Source organism: Rhamphochromis longiceps, linkage group LG7 (assembly GCF_057381845.1).
Source record: "Rhamphochromis longiceps isolate RC_006_pf linkage group LG7, R_longiceps_female_GT1.1, whole genome shotgun sequence".
NCBI classification, from domain to species: Eukaryota; Metazoa; Chordata; class Actinopteri; order Cichliformes; family Cichlidae; genus Rhamphochromis; species Rhamphochromis longiceps.
Genome location: NC_140563.1, coordinates 12,602,407 through 12,616,841, shown reverse-complemented (window position 1 = coordinate 12,616,841; position 14,435 = coordinate 12,602,407). Strand labels below are relative to the sequence as shown.

Here is a 14,435-nt window from a genome sequence, read left to right as displayed (position 1 = left end):
GGATACAGAATGAAAACTCACTAGCTGCACTGAGCCTTTATGCTATTCTATGCAGTTTAAAGATTGTGATCACACTGTTTGCAATAGTTGTGTTCTCACATGTACCTACACCAAGCTATATCGAGAAAGGTTCAGATCCGCTGTGCACGTGCTTGTCCGAGAACCTCAACATCTGAGTTTGCAACTCTCTTCAAAATAAACTGTTTATTTTAAACCAGAAATTAAAATTCAACTTCATTTAAAATGTGCCAGAACACTATGTTTATAATTTCACATTTATTAAATGAACTAAGTAATGTGTTCTCCCTCTTGTTTTTTGGAAAAACTTCTGACGCTGCTGATCTGGGTTTTAACCTGTCAGTCAGCTGGAGGCCCCAGTGAGAAACCCTGTAATCCTTCCACTCTGCCCTTCACCTTCCCCCATGTCCCCAGATACAACTCCCACCAATCCCACTACTCACTCAAATCAAGCTGTGAGTGCTACCTAATGAAAACGAAACAATCTTGGTGCAGTATTTGGCTCTCAGACCCATGCTCCTGCCCTTTTCTAGACAAGCTTCAGCTGAAGGGAATGGTAAAGACTTTGAGCAATATATAAATACAAGTGCTTAACAATAAGGCGAGTGTGCATTAGAAAGAAAGGGGGAGCACATTGGGAGAATTGCTTCTCTTAATCACCCTAAGTAAGGAGGGAGGGGGCGAAAAAAAAATCAGGTTTGACACAAGAAAAATCATTAGAGGCCACAGGGGAAGAAACACAGTGGGGTCAGAGACTAGACGTAGCCTAGAGAGAAAAGAAGGAGTGAGTGGTGGTGGTGGTGGGGGGTTGGGACCCAAGCAGCAGCGCAGGAGAGGAGCATTGGGTGTTGTTGAAGGGATTAGGAGAGAAAGTGGAGACTGAATCAGATATGGGGGAGAAAAACAAATCTGTAGGTGAGTCAATGACATGAGAGATGCTTGTTAGGTCAAATAATCAAAACGGCTCCGACTTGAAGTGACTCAGGGGCCAGACAGCCATGCTGATGGAGACTCTATTTATTTGACTTTGTCAAAGGATTAAGGAGAGAAGCACTCCCCAGACTGCCTCATTGGTTAATCATGATTCGACACAACTTTGAATGGATACCACTGCAAAAAGATGGTAAAGGAGAGCTTGACAAAATACTTCACAGACTTGCTTTTAAACTGAGGAAAAAGACAAGGCAAAAGGACTTTCACTTGATTTGCTTATTGCAAGTGACACCACTGTTGAATGCAGTGCATCTCCTCTGGCCCACTGACCTGTGACCTCCCACTGGGACCACGTGGAGCTGAGAGGAGGAGTCCTCGTGTAGTAACAGCTTGCGCGCTAGTCACATCACACCGGTCCCCTCCTCTCTCCTTACAAAACACCATGCCACCCACCTCTGCCACTTTATTCTCCGTCTCCCTGGGGAAATTCAGTAATAGCCTCTCCAGCCGGCCCCGTCACTACTGATGGGACACCATAATGTCTCTATCCTCACGCCCAGAGGCATGCTCAGTGGGATGTTTTGATGGTTCAAACCACAACTTGGCAGGAAATTTATGCCTCATTACAGGAAGTGGGCCGTATATTCTCCTCATCATAAACATGGTGGCAGGTGTTTTAATTCCAACCCTCAAAGTCTCAAATTGATGCGACTTTTACTGTTTAAAAAAAAAAAAAACTGTAAAAAAAAGGCAACAAGGCTTATAGAGCCTTGTTTCACCTGAACTGTATTCAAGAAAGTTTGCCATTACATTTTTAAATCATTTATTTATACAGTTGTGGTAGGAGTATTTATAATAAAAGCCAACCCCTCCTTGTTTTGTATAGTCAAATTAAAAGATCTTTGCTGAATAAAGTCTTGTGCATCAATGACATTTCATCTGGAAATCCAATTTAGCAAAGTCTAAACCAGCGACATCTGAGTCGTGCAAACCACACAGACACAAGACAATGCTTGCTCTCGTGCTAGGAAGCCTCTCTATTGGTACCATGTGCACAGTGTAAACACTGTTAATCTGGTCTTCATTAGCCAACAACCAAAGGCAAGTTGGTATGCAGAAAGCGAAAACATAGCTCATAACTAAAAAGACGGCTGGCATGACCTCTGCACTGCGGCAGACTGCTCAGTGTAAAACCATAGATCAGTCTAGCATATTATGCAACCCAAAAACCTTTGTGATAGACCTTTATATTAAAGAAAAGGATGGCTTCACGTGCATAAAAACATAACAGACAGTTACCTGCTTCTCCAAGATGCGTGAGATCTCTCCCAGAGTTCGGTCCAGACCAGACACCTTGTTGTTGGCCCACTGCCCGCTATCTTGGCCCTGCAACTGCTTCAACAGGTCTTTCACCAACCGCTGCAACCTGAACATAACAGCCAAAAGTTATAAATCTGTTAAAACATCTGTCCTTAATTTAGGATTTTTAATACCACTGGTAAAGCTAAAATGTTTAACCAATTAACTGATTAGTCTACAAAAAACAAAACAAAAAGATGATTAAAGAACTCTTCGAGTCAATTTTAGGAACACTTTACAAAAACAAATAATAATGGAACAATAGAACATTTACATTTTTTATAATTTTGACACTTGAGATATAACTGCACTCTGATTTATTTACTTACAGATTTAAAGATGTGATTAAGAAAAAAAATAAGCAATGGATTTTTTTTTTAAAGAAAGCTTTAGATGTAGCACTACAAACATCAGGGGAAAAATATTAATACAGAAGAAAAATGTCATTTTTTTTTTTAAAAAAAAAGGGAAAACCCCAAACAAAAGAAAACACTTACTTGGCCTTGTATGGGGAGTCAGGGACCTGAGTCTTTGCCTCCATTGATGTCTCATATTCCTTTGCTCTAAAGAGAGAGAAGTAGGAAACAGTCCTTGAATCCCAGGAAAAAAGTGTTTGGCCCGTCAGTAACGAACACGAAGGATCAAAGTGTGAGGAGAGAGAGAGAAAATACTTCAAACCCAGTCTGTTTATTTGGCCTGTCAGCCAATCACCATGTAACTTGGCTTAAAATAATCAGACAGCAGCACTGCAGGGACCTGTGTTTTGCTGCCATCTACTCATGTCACCAAGGCTTAATTCCCTCCTGCCATTTTTAACAAGGAGACTAGAGTTCTTTGCTGCCCTCGCTGTCAAACAGTTAATGGGGGTTAGAAGCAATACAACCATGGCTATTAGAGAACTGTCATCTCCATGGCGTTAGTCAACATCTCCAGTCTGAAAAAGGCAAACTTTGTGTTTGTGCATGTTTGTGGGTGAAAATGGGTTATGGAGAGGTCCATTTATCTGTCAATCACACACTCCCAGACATGATAAGTAACTATTGATCAGAGGTTGACAGGGCACCTTCCGGTTAATCGTCTCTACACTGATAGAATCAAACTCCTCCCGGAAGACGACAAGTGGATTTCCTCCAACAGGCCATACCTGCTCCAACTAAAGTCTGCCCTTGAACACGAGAGATTGTGAAGAGTAGATTGTTCATCCAAAAGACACTGACATTTTCCCCTCACAGTTTGACCAAAATGACTAAAAATCACAGATAGCCAGTGCACAAATTTAAGCAGTCAGAAATTCAATATCAATGCTAATTTTGTATCTATTAATTTGAGGCCATTGGTTTAATCCTCAGCTCCTCTAGTTCACATACAGTGTCCTTAGGTGAGATAGTGAACACAAAATTGCCTCTAATGCATTCCAATGTGAATGACTGGGTGAATGTACCCTATAGTGAAAAGCGCTAGTCCATTTAACTGATTATGTTATTTAAAATTAATTTATCATAAAAATCCTTAAAATCAGTTTTACTAACAGAAAAGAAAAAATACTTACTTACAAAATAATCATTAGAACAGATTTTCAACAGTTATAAGCAAAGGGGGAAAAAAATCCCTAAGTGGCCTGATTCAGCGTTCATTCTGAATATGTAGTGATTTTATGTGCCACGTGAGCAGGATAAATAGGTAGCACAGACATGGTTTAATAAGGACTTGAACTATATCCACTCTGTTTGCCATTCATGAGATTACAATATTAATCTGACAGGTTTATATCTAATCAGGTTAAACAGGGAGCAATTGCTACACAATTTATTATAGTCATGTAAAAAATGGGCAATAAATCTTAGTGTTCGGCAATAACGGAGAAAGCCCATTTCTACAGTGTAGGGCTATAAGCACTTCATAATACACGAGATCTCGATTCCTTTTAATTATTCCATTTTGTTTACAGAGAATTTTCTCCACGTTTACATCCAAATCATGGCTACACTGCAAAACAGACCCACTTTGAGGTCATAACAAGTGGTAAAACCTTTATAAAAGTGACAATGGTTCAATAATTCAATCTAGTCCATTTAGCTTGTCTGTGTATTATTAAGGACATATGTTTTTCCTTTAAGGGAACCTCTTTTTTCTCCCTTTATCTAAGGAATCAGGGTGGTAACACAAGCTAAGGCCATGCTTAGCACCTCATGCAGTTCTCCATACTCTATAAGGCGTGTCTACATATTCACGTCACTCTTAGGTCCACGTAGCCAACAAAACAAACCACAAGCAACCAGAAACAGGCAAAAAGCTCATATCTGAGTATCAGTGTGTACTCTGCTTTGAAAGTCCAGAACTCATCCTGACACTGACAGGCTACTTACATTAAATTTTAATAGCTTATTTTCCCTTCCAAAAATTTTATTATAGAGGAGTTACGCCAAATAAGTGGGCTAAAGTATGTGTGTGCCACTTTATGACACAACAGGGCTCCATGCAGGCCTAGTTTAAACTCCTGTGAGACACACTCACATTTTACGGACACCATACGGTGTTCCAATAAAACGGTTCATTTCCACCCAGCGGTGAAGCAGCTCACCTTTATGTTTACAGGGGCTCTGTGTTATTTATGACCTCTGAAGGCCTGCTGCCTTTGAGTGCTAGTCTCAGCAGAGCTGGTGCGCGAGTGATGGTGAACAGAGGCAGATCATGTTGTCACTTTCTCAGTACCGCTGAGTCTCACAAAGCCAAAAACAGCAGAGCTGAGAATAAAACATTGCAGTAGAAAGGCAGTTTCAGCTTGTAGTTGCCTCTTTGGAATACATTTTTCCTTCTGAACTATAAATTATTAAAACAGTGAAAACTCATTCATTGCCAAATTTTCAGCTTAATTGTGATAAGATTTTAGAGGATCATTAGGTCAGCCTACACTCACAAAACAGCACAAACCCCTGCGATAACAAATGACGACATGTACTCGACCATCACAGCCAGTCTTTTTTCCTCTCTCTCCCCCCTTCTCTTTACCAAAAAAATAAAAATAAAAATATTAATGACGAAAACGAAGCTATCCAACCTTAAAATTCATGAGTGGTGGTGAATTCTTAGAGAGCAGGAGAAACAAATGTTTAGTCATGCCATTAACATTATCAGCGCAGTGAGTAAAATGCTCGTGCGTCCACGTGCACTGACCGGACATCAGGGTTTGCTCGAGGACACTTAACCCCTTGAGGACAGGAGGAGGAGGGGGTTCAAAGTACCAACACTACAACACCTGCTATACTTCGGGAGCCACAGTCGTGTCATTACATTGGTATTTTTGTATGTACATAAAGTCTTTATGCTCTTCCTCTGGCGTGTATCACCACTGTTTTTTCATTTAATTACATCTTCAAGCTCGGTTGTAAAAGCGAATATTAAAAGTGAAAAGAATAGTAATGTTTTGATATGGTTCCTGGCCAGTAACGATGAGTCATCAAATTCAGTTTAGGGAATCAGTTTTCAGTGATCAAACATGGAAGATGAGGCATCCAAAGCGGTAGCTAGCTGGATCAAGAGTGTCGTTGAAAAAACACAAAACAAAAACATGTTCAGCAGATCACTTTTTCTTAATGTCTGCATACACATTTGTTAATATGATTTTTCAGCCCGTGACTAAGTTTGATAGATATAATATGCTGATTTATAATTCATTCATTCTTTTTATTGTGCGATTGCTGTCTTTTGAGGGTAAGTCTTCCCAATAATAAGCATCGGTACCATCTCACCATCTCACAGTACGCACTGCATGTCTCATCCCTCAAATCTCTTTTTTGACAGCCAGCTGGATTGATTGAGTTCAGGTCCAGGTTCTGACACACAGCAGCGTCACCTCCTATTTGTTGATTGCTATTGATTTTCTTTGATACTTCATTTAAAAATCAATAATTCAGAACAAGAAAAATAGGCATGGCTCATACATACTTGAACATACATCGCTGGTACTGAGGAAGGCTTCAGATTTGGCAATGCCATGGCAGTAATTTGGAGGAAAGCTCTTTACAGGTGAAAGCTGGAGAGCCACGGATCGATTTGCAGCTTTGCTCCCCAATCACGGAAAGTGGTCATAAATTAACATCATCAGTGTTACCTTGTAGAAAGCCTGGATGCACGTAACATCTGTTTTCCATATCGTTGTCACTCATAAAAAGAAAAAGAAAGGAAAAAAAAAAAGTCCTGGCTGAGGTTTGTCCTCTCCTGCCTGCGAGAGGGTGGTGAGAAAAATCGAGACTGACAGTAACAGAGAGAAAAAGGATGAATTACCTGGAGTTCATCCTGGCGCGGAGCTTTTTGGCCTTCTTTCGTGCCTTCTGCCGCTCTTCTCCATCCTTCATGCTTTCCGAAGAAACAGAGCTGTCCGTCAAAATATCCACAATGTATTTTTTTAAGGAAAGATGCTCCTAGAACAGGGAAGAAAAAAAACAGAATATCAAAAGCTACTAACAAATTGTTCTCAGGTTATTGGTTATAACAAACTCCGAGAGCCGCACTGGAAGGAAAATAAGTAATTTTCTGCAAGTGCATAACTTTAGCACTCATTTCCTGGAAGGCAGACATTGTACTTTTATGGAAACAAATATAGGTTGCACCATGTCAGCCACAACACAACACTGCTGCTTGCACCAAATATACTGTTCCTGTACAAACAGCAATTAAACAGCATTTGCTTGCTACTTTTTACGTACAATTTTAACACTCTTCACTTTATACGCAGTAAACTGAAGGAAGGCAAAGACCAAAAGAAAGACTACACTGACATATCGCAGGAAAAGTAGTGTCTGTGTTCGTTTCTCCTCTTTGAGTAGTGAAGATGAGTTCCAACGTTTTTTTCCTCCCTCAAAAATTTTGACTTTAATCTGAATTTGACAAAAAACAAAAAGACGTGCCCACTTTGTACTTTTTCCTGTGACCCTAATCCTTTTCCATATTATTAGACGCAACTTGTAGTCTTATGAATGTGTTATGTGACACATTGTTGCATACCTCTCAGTAACACCACTGAATACTGTAATTACTCTCAGTAATGAATGCTCTTTTGAAGCCACCTGCCTGCCCACGGACATGCTGCAGGCCAGGAGGTGTTGCTTCCTGTCAGACAAGTATGATATTTCTACTCATAGACAAGAGAATATAACCCAATTTGAACAGCATGACACATGCGGAAGAAACCAATTACTAAATTACACTGTCATCCAGCACCCCAAAGGATACAATGGCCCCAGACAAAGGGTTTCAGTTATGTAGGCAAGTTATCTTGTGTGATGCCACAGCCTTTGGTCAAAGTTTTTCCTGCACCTGCTCCCTGAATAGGGCTCTTCACCGAGAGGCGTCGTATGAAACAGTTGTCATTAGTTGGGCTCAAGTGTGCAAAAGCAAAACAAGTGCCACAAAACTAATGCCTAAAACTAAAGGATTACTTACTGCGGAAAACATAGTTTATAACTAAAGATTCACAGGATTTCAACCATGGGAGACTAAGAATGGGACATTTGCTTCAAATACATATAAAATTGAAAAGAGAGAGAAAGAGAGCGAGAGAAAAACTAAGACACTGTCTTAATGTTCAAGAAAAGAATAAAAGAAATCAAGGCACTTCATTTGGAAGCATTCTTGAATGATTTGGGTTTTTTTTTTTTCAAAAGTAACAGAGTGTGACTCTAGTTCTAGTTTCTATACAAAGACGACACAAAACACGCCAGTTTAAATTTGACCACACACACAATCACAATATTAAATTCAATTAAATCTCAATATTACATTCCTCATTTAAAGTTGAAGCAAGATTTTCAAAGCTTCAGGACCGATTCACTGAAATGAATGTGACTGTAGTTTCCTCTGATTTGCATTTGCACACCTCTGCCCTCGTTTCACTGATATCACAGGTCACTAATATCTCGTGACCGTAGCTATCCCTCGCTTAGAAGACAGCAGCTCAGTAATCTCTCAGAGAGGCCATCCTGTGAACTGGCTGCTCACTTAATGGAATTGCTTCACCAACAGATAAAACACATCTGTTGGGAAAGACTAGTTACATAAAACGTATCCATTGGGATATAAATTCTGTTTTTCTTTGTTTTGTCTTTTTTTGAAGGTTGTTATGTACTTTGTGAATTTAGGATGAGAAGATTTAACAACATATATTTACCTACCAAAGGAACCTCTGCAACAAAACTACACAAACACTGGTCAAAGGGCATTGCAGCTACACGTTGCCTCTGGTGAGAGAAACTAGATAGTACTATAAACATCTCATCTTCCTCTTGACACAAACTGCCCTTTAACAGATCAAAAAGACAGCCTACAGAAATACAAATTCTACAAGATATGCTCATCCAGTCCATCTTTTCTACCATACAAAGGCCAGCGTGGTAGACTTCCATTTGGCATACACAAACAGCCTTTTCATGCAGTCTCTTTGATAAAGAGATAAGACTCGGCTGCTAGTTGAGCAAATCACACAGTCATAAAAGAAGGACAGAAGTCATACAGAAAGCAAACAAAAAAGCAAATCAACTATTCCTTCATTATCAGGTAAATAATCTTAAATCGCTTGAACTACACAAATAAATTCTGGTGGAGAGACTGCTCTTTTAAACAGCAGCTTTGCTGCTATACCGAATCGACCGCACATCTCAAAACCGTGTGTGGTGGGAGAAAATTTCTGGACATTTCAACAGGCGTCTCTATTTGTATCTATCAGTACAGCTTCAACAAGTCCTTGAGGACTACTCAGTGCCTCGCCTAAGTCAGTTCTGATACCCGATGCAGCGTGGCGATCACTCTACTCATCGTGCTTGCCAGTCGCTAAAGACAAGAACAGCCTTTCCTCTGAGAAACCTATTTATTAATTACCCTAGATATAAATTCCTTGCGTTATATGGGTTTTGGATGTTATTTCATTATATCAAAGCAGAAAAAAAAAAAAAAAAGGAAAGCAATCTCAAGTCCTCTACCCGTATATCGATCCACCCTGTTGAATACAAGTGAATTTTCAATTTAATTCACAAGTCTCTCAGAATGGGAGAGAATGAAAAAATATGAGGGCACATCGGCTTCTGCTGAAAAACTATGGAGTGACCTCACAGACCTCACAGCACAGTTGGACAAACCATCTTCATTTTAATTAAAAATCCTTCGCTGCAGGAAGAGTTATGGAGCCACAGTGAAAAATAGTTGGCAGCGGCGTGAATGAAATTGTGAAACTGAGCTTTGAAATAAATAATATGTGGGGCAGATGAATCTATCCAAACAAAGTCTCTTCACTTTAAATAAGAAAAGATAATTCTGGACATCTAAATGTTATATATTAGAGGTACAGGAATGGCTAAAGCCTCAGTCCTGTAATAACACATCTAATACAAATTGTCCAAGCATGACATCAAGATTAAGATGCAGGATATTATGAGGATGACCTCAGCAACGACCTAAATTCTGAATGATTAGTGCTGAAAAATGACAAGTTAAGGTTGTATTAGGATTACTGCTAAAAATGTAGTGAATCAAGCAAATACAAGGCATAAGTGTTCATATATAAACTGTTTTTCTCCCCCAAACCCAAGGTTATGATGCTGTCAAAAAGGAAACAAAAAGAAACTGCATTTGGAAAGGAAATGATTAAAAAAAGGAAAGTTATCAATTACTCATCACTGAAAAAAAAGCTTTGAATGAAGGAGCTGCTGAAGCCAAAGGTTCTGCGTACAGCACCAACAGTTGTCACCTTCACAATGAGCCCTGCTGAAAAGCCAATCTCATATTGCAGCCTGAGAGGTTACCTTGCATTAATGAGCTGCCTTCCCATGGAAAAGTGCTCCATGACACACAAAAAATAAAAAAGCCTGGAGACAAGAGGGTGATGTCAGTCCTCCACTGAAGCGCTGAACCTTAACTGAGTACATTTCAAGGCTCATTTGTAATCTCACAAAGCCAGCTACAGGCCTGTGGCAGTATATAAGAGGACGTATAAACATCAATAATGACCGTGTCATAAAAGACTGTGCTCTTTGTCTATTTTTATTTTTTTATTTTTTTTTATTTTACATGAAACAGGCAGCAACAGGGCAATACTCTTTGGCAGAGTGAGAGGATGTTTGTTCCCAGCTGGGTGACAGTGATACGCACCACTTCCTCATCGGAGAGCTCCCGTCCCTGGATGCTGCTGCTGTCTCGCACGGCCTGTTGGTGCCTCTTGCCCTTGGTGTGGCTGAACAGGTGCACCTCTGAGGTTATCTACAAATACAAACAGAGTGGTCAGAGGTCAGTGCTGTGGACACAATGGAGAAAGAGGCAGGAGAAGGTCAACAGGGCCCCATGTTGCCGTGGTGAAACAATATACCACAGAGACACATACACTGGGACAAGAACTGCCTCCTCTAAAGCTTAGTTTAGAAAGGGATTTATTATGTTTAGGTCAAGCTCCATATACTCTGCTATAGCAGATTTGCACGACTGACTGTTCAGAATACTCATCTTATCATATTTTGGGTCTTGGCATAACCCCTAGGTTCATTCACTAAAATAAGCCAATACCAATGGATGAAGATCTTGGGGCTGACAATGGTTAGAGCAATTGCCATACATTATGCTGCAGTGATATACTTTTGTATCTCACTTAATTGTTCTGGTTTTTATTATATAAACAGAACTTAGGGCAACCATGTACATACAAGGAAAAAAAAAAGAAAAGCAAGCTGATGACAACAGTTGACTCATCGCAGATTGCTGACTAGCTGTAGCGGATGTTTGAGAAACAGGAACTAGAAGAGACAGGTGTACAACAGGCAATGTTTTCCTGCCATTTCTGGAAACAGGCCCATTTGGAATGGTTTGTGTTTAATATAATTAAATAAAGTGCTTGCTGCTGACCCATCTATGATCCCTAGTGTCAGATGCTGGCCAAGGTCATCTAACATTTTAACAAGATTCCTCCCCACCCCTTTTTCTGATGCTGGTTTGAAAACTCAAGGTGTCCCACCCTTGTTTTGGTGGCAGCCAGTTAATCAGAGATAAATGTGTCTGCTCGTTGCCTGATGCTCCAAAGAAAGAAAGGGGGGGGGGGGAGAAGGCATAATCATGGCCAGTCATAAATCTGTTTAGGTGACTGTGTTTAATCGGTGCTGTTAAATCCTCATTTAAATGTGGCCTCTTTCAAAACTCCTCTGAATCACCTTCAGGTTAGTAATTCTGTGTACATACAGCCTGTCAAATGTGGTCTTCTTTTTTTTTTTTTTTGCTTTCCTCATGTTTATATATAGCAAAGACGCATAAATATATTAGTTCAGGAGATTAAAATAAAAATATTTAAGTTAATTGGTAAAGTTAGTTGTAGAGTTAGTTAATAGTTCGGATACTGCATTAAATATTAGTGAAGTACTCTAACTGATCCAGAGACTGATTGGAAACTTTACATACCACAACTCCACACAGTGAACACTGTTTCTTGCGCTCATATGGTGTCAGTTTAGGTGCGTAGTCTGTGTTAGCATGTCGACCACTGCTGAGCTCAGCAGCCTTTTCTTTCCTCTGTTCAATTTGCTCCATATGCCTGCGGCTGCTCTCATCATGCTATGGAAGAAACCAAAAAACCCAGGTCATACGAGAAACATGGACTCTTGTCTAATGTTTGTTAAAGAAGCAAGGTGGCGCTGTATAAATGTACCTTCATCTGAATTTTCTTCTGCAGCTCCTCCATGGCTTCTTGTTGAGCAGCGCTGAGAGCAGCCAGACGCTCCTCTCGGTCTCTGCAGATGGGACATAAAATGACAAATAAGTGCATCTAAAAGTCTTAAAAAGACAGCAAGAATCAAAGTGATGTAGCCTGTTTAATCAGAGGGTGCGTTTCTTTTTTTGACACTACGACTTGTAGATTTCATTTGAATAGAACGGCTATTTCAGCTCATCAATCCACCCCTCAGTAATCCATAATAACAGAGAAAACATCTACAATAAAACACTTAACTACATCATTCATAAAAAAATAGCTAGATACTTTGCTGGGCCACTTAAAGTTGTGGTAAGTTGTATTCTGCTTACTGGAATAATTTAGCACCTCCTCCAATGTTTCATTGTGAGCAGGAAAAACTGCACAACTATATCAGGACAGTTTACAAAGTCACAGACAACTGACACTGTATGAAAGTCTTGTCCTGGGCTATTGATTGGTGACTAAAGAATAAAAATCAGATATCTTCCCATTTAAATCTTAATCTCTCAATCTTAAACCGCCCCCTCAAAGGGGGACAAAAAGTAAGTTTTCCACTCATGCTGAAGTGATTTGGAAGTACAAACCTCGCTCTTTCCCGTGCTGCATCCTCTCGGGCTTTCTCCTTTTCCTGCCTCTGCTGTTCAATACGAGCCTCCTGCTCCTTCCTCTTCATCAGCAGCTCCTCCACTCTGGCCTGTCGCTCTGCTTCCAGGACCCGCTTACGCTCCTACACAGGAGCGGAATAGATGGGGGATTAGTAATTTAAAAATCCTATTAGAGAACATAAATGAAGGCAAAAAAGGTTTTTCTTAATCACCTGCACAGCCTCATCTCTGGCCTGCTTCTCCTCCTGCCTCCTTTGTCTCTCTTCTTGCAGTTCATTAAGTCGTTGTTCATATTCACTTAACTTGGCAAGGGCATCGTGCCTTTTATTTTGGGCTTCCAGGGTGTTGATGAAAGCAATTTCATTCACCTGCAAAAACACATCCTTGAATGACAATATGAAAATATATATATATATAAAATGTATGACTGCAAGAGATTCGCTCTTAATACCTTGGCCTCCTCTTCTTGAGCTTTCTTCACAATAGCCTGCAGTTGCAGCTCCCTCTTAAACTCGGCGTGCAACAGTTTTTCCTCCATCATCCTCCGCCGCTGCTCCAACAACTCCTCTTTCCATTTCCTCACATCTTTTTCCTGCAGAAAGTGAAAAGCAAGCAGCAAGAAAAATCCACAGTGTATTCTTTAAGACCAAACAGACAATAGATTCCTGACCGCTCGGTTTCTAACCTCTGTCAGTGTGTTCACGTGGGGATTAATGAGACTAAACACCACTTCATGGATTTATGTGGTTAACCTGAATTATTCTGGGACTAACTCCTCTTGCCATGGCTGAGAGTACAAAAACAAACTTTATGAAAGACTGTTGATTTTGGCTGGGAGTCTCCATTACGACTGCCTGTGGCCAGCTGGCCCAGATGTGACTGGAATGGGTTACAATATTTGGTGATTCTATCGGGCAGTGTGCTGACAGAATCTCTCGCTGCGAGCCAGGCTAAGCTTAGCTTGCATGGAACTTCTTTGCGGTGCTTTCCGTCAAGTTCATGCAGACTTACTCACCCTCTCCAACAGCTTCTGCAGCTTGAGCGTCTTTTCTTCTCTGAGTTTGTCCCTCAGCTGCTGCGCCTTCAGCTGTTTCTCCTCATGTTTCTTCTTTGACTCTGCAATGGTCCTGTCAAAAATATGGAAATGCATCATTCATCTCTTTCCCTCTCCTTATCAACAATGTGGAAGGCAGACGCAGACCCTAACAGACACCTAGGGCCTGTTTAGACATTCTGGGTGGTAAGCTAAAAAGAAAGAGGTCAGACACAGTAAGTGAGCCTTTGATTTTCCGGATGCAGGGATCAATCTTTGTCAAAGTAGGGGAGGGGAGAGGGCTGCTAAAGAGTAAACCTTGGTGCTGTTCAGGAAGGCAAAAAGAAAAAGAACTGTGCTGATCTCGTTAGTTTGAGTTACGAAATAAGCCAACTAGCCGGGAAAAAAAGAAAATGCAATATATGATGTGGTACCTTTTACGTGACGGTGAGGACAATTTCTCATGCATGTGGATGCCGTGTCCAGGAGGCCGAGCGGGCTCTTCCTCTACCATGTCGCCCCATGATGTAGTCTGCCGCCATGGTTCCCGAGCTACAGGAAGGACAACAAAAATAGACTTGAGTGCAGTGTTTACCTTTACAAAAAGTGTTTAAATCTCAGATGTTGCCTTTCATACCATCGTAATCCGCCAGCATGTCATTCCAATCTATATTAGCTCCACAGCTTCCATTACCGATGCTGGCCTGTGGTAAATAATTGAGGGTTGTTTTTTGTTTTTTTAAATAGTAGATTCATAATAACAAAA

At 40.5% G+C, this 14,435-nt stretch overlaps 1 protein-coding gene across 2 annotated transcripts in view; it reads right to left on the bottom strand.

Annotated features, from left to right (window-relative positions):
• Window positions 1–14,435, bottom strand: part of scaper (S-phase cyclin A-associated protein in the ER) — a 68,648-nt gene that overhangs the window by 27,790 nt on the left and 26,423 nt on the right. For both annotated transcript variants that reach the window (XM_085412203.1, XM_085412204.1), the window contains exons 11-22: window positions 14,307–14,373; window positions 14,104–14,221; window positions 13,652–13,763; window positions 13,088–13,228; window positions 12,849–13,004; window positions 12,616–12,758; window positions 11,987–12,068; window positions 11,740–11,892; window positions 10,450–10,557; window positions 6,595–6,731; window positions 2,808–2,873; window positions 2,251–2,377 (exon numbers count right to left, since the gene is read on the bottom strand). In XM_085412203.1, coding sequence (XP_085268329.1) covers window positions 2,251–2,377; window positions 2,808–2,873; window positions 6,595–6,731; window positions 10,450–10,557; window positions 11,740–11,892; window positions 11,987–12,068; window positions 12,616–12,758; window positions 12,849–13,004; window positions 13,088–13,228; window positions 13,652–13,763; window positions 14,104–14,221; window positions 14,307–14,373 — 1,410 coding nt within the window. The remainder of the gene's footprint in view (window positions 1–2,250; window positions 2,378–2,807; window positions 2,874–6,594; window positions 6,732–10,449; window positions 10,558–11,739; window positions 11,893–11,986; window positions 12,069–12,615; window positions 12,759–12,848; window positions 13,005–13,087; window positions 13,229–13,651; window positions 13,764–14,103; window positions 14,222–14,306; window positions 14,374–14,435) is intronic.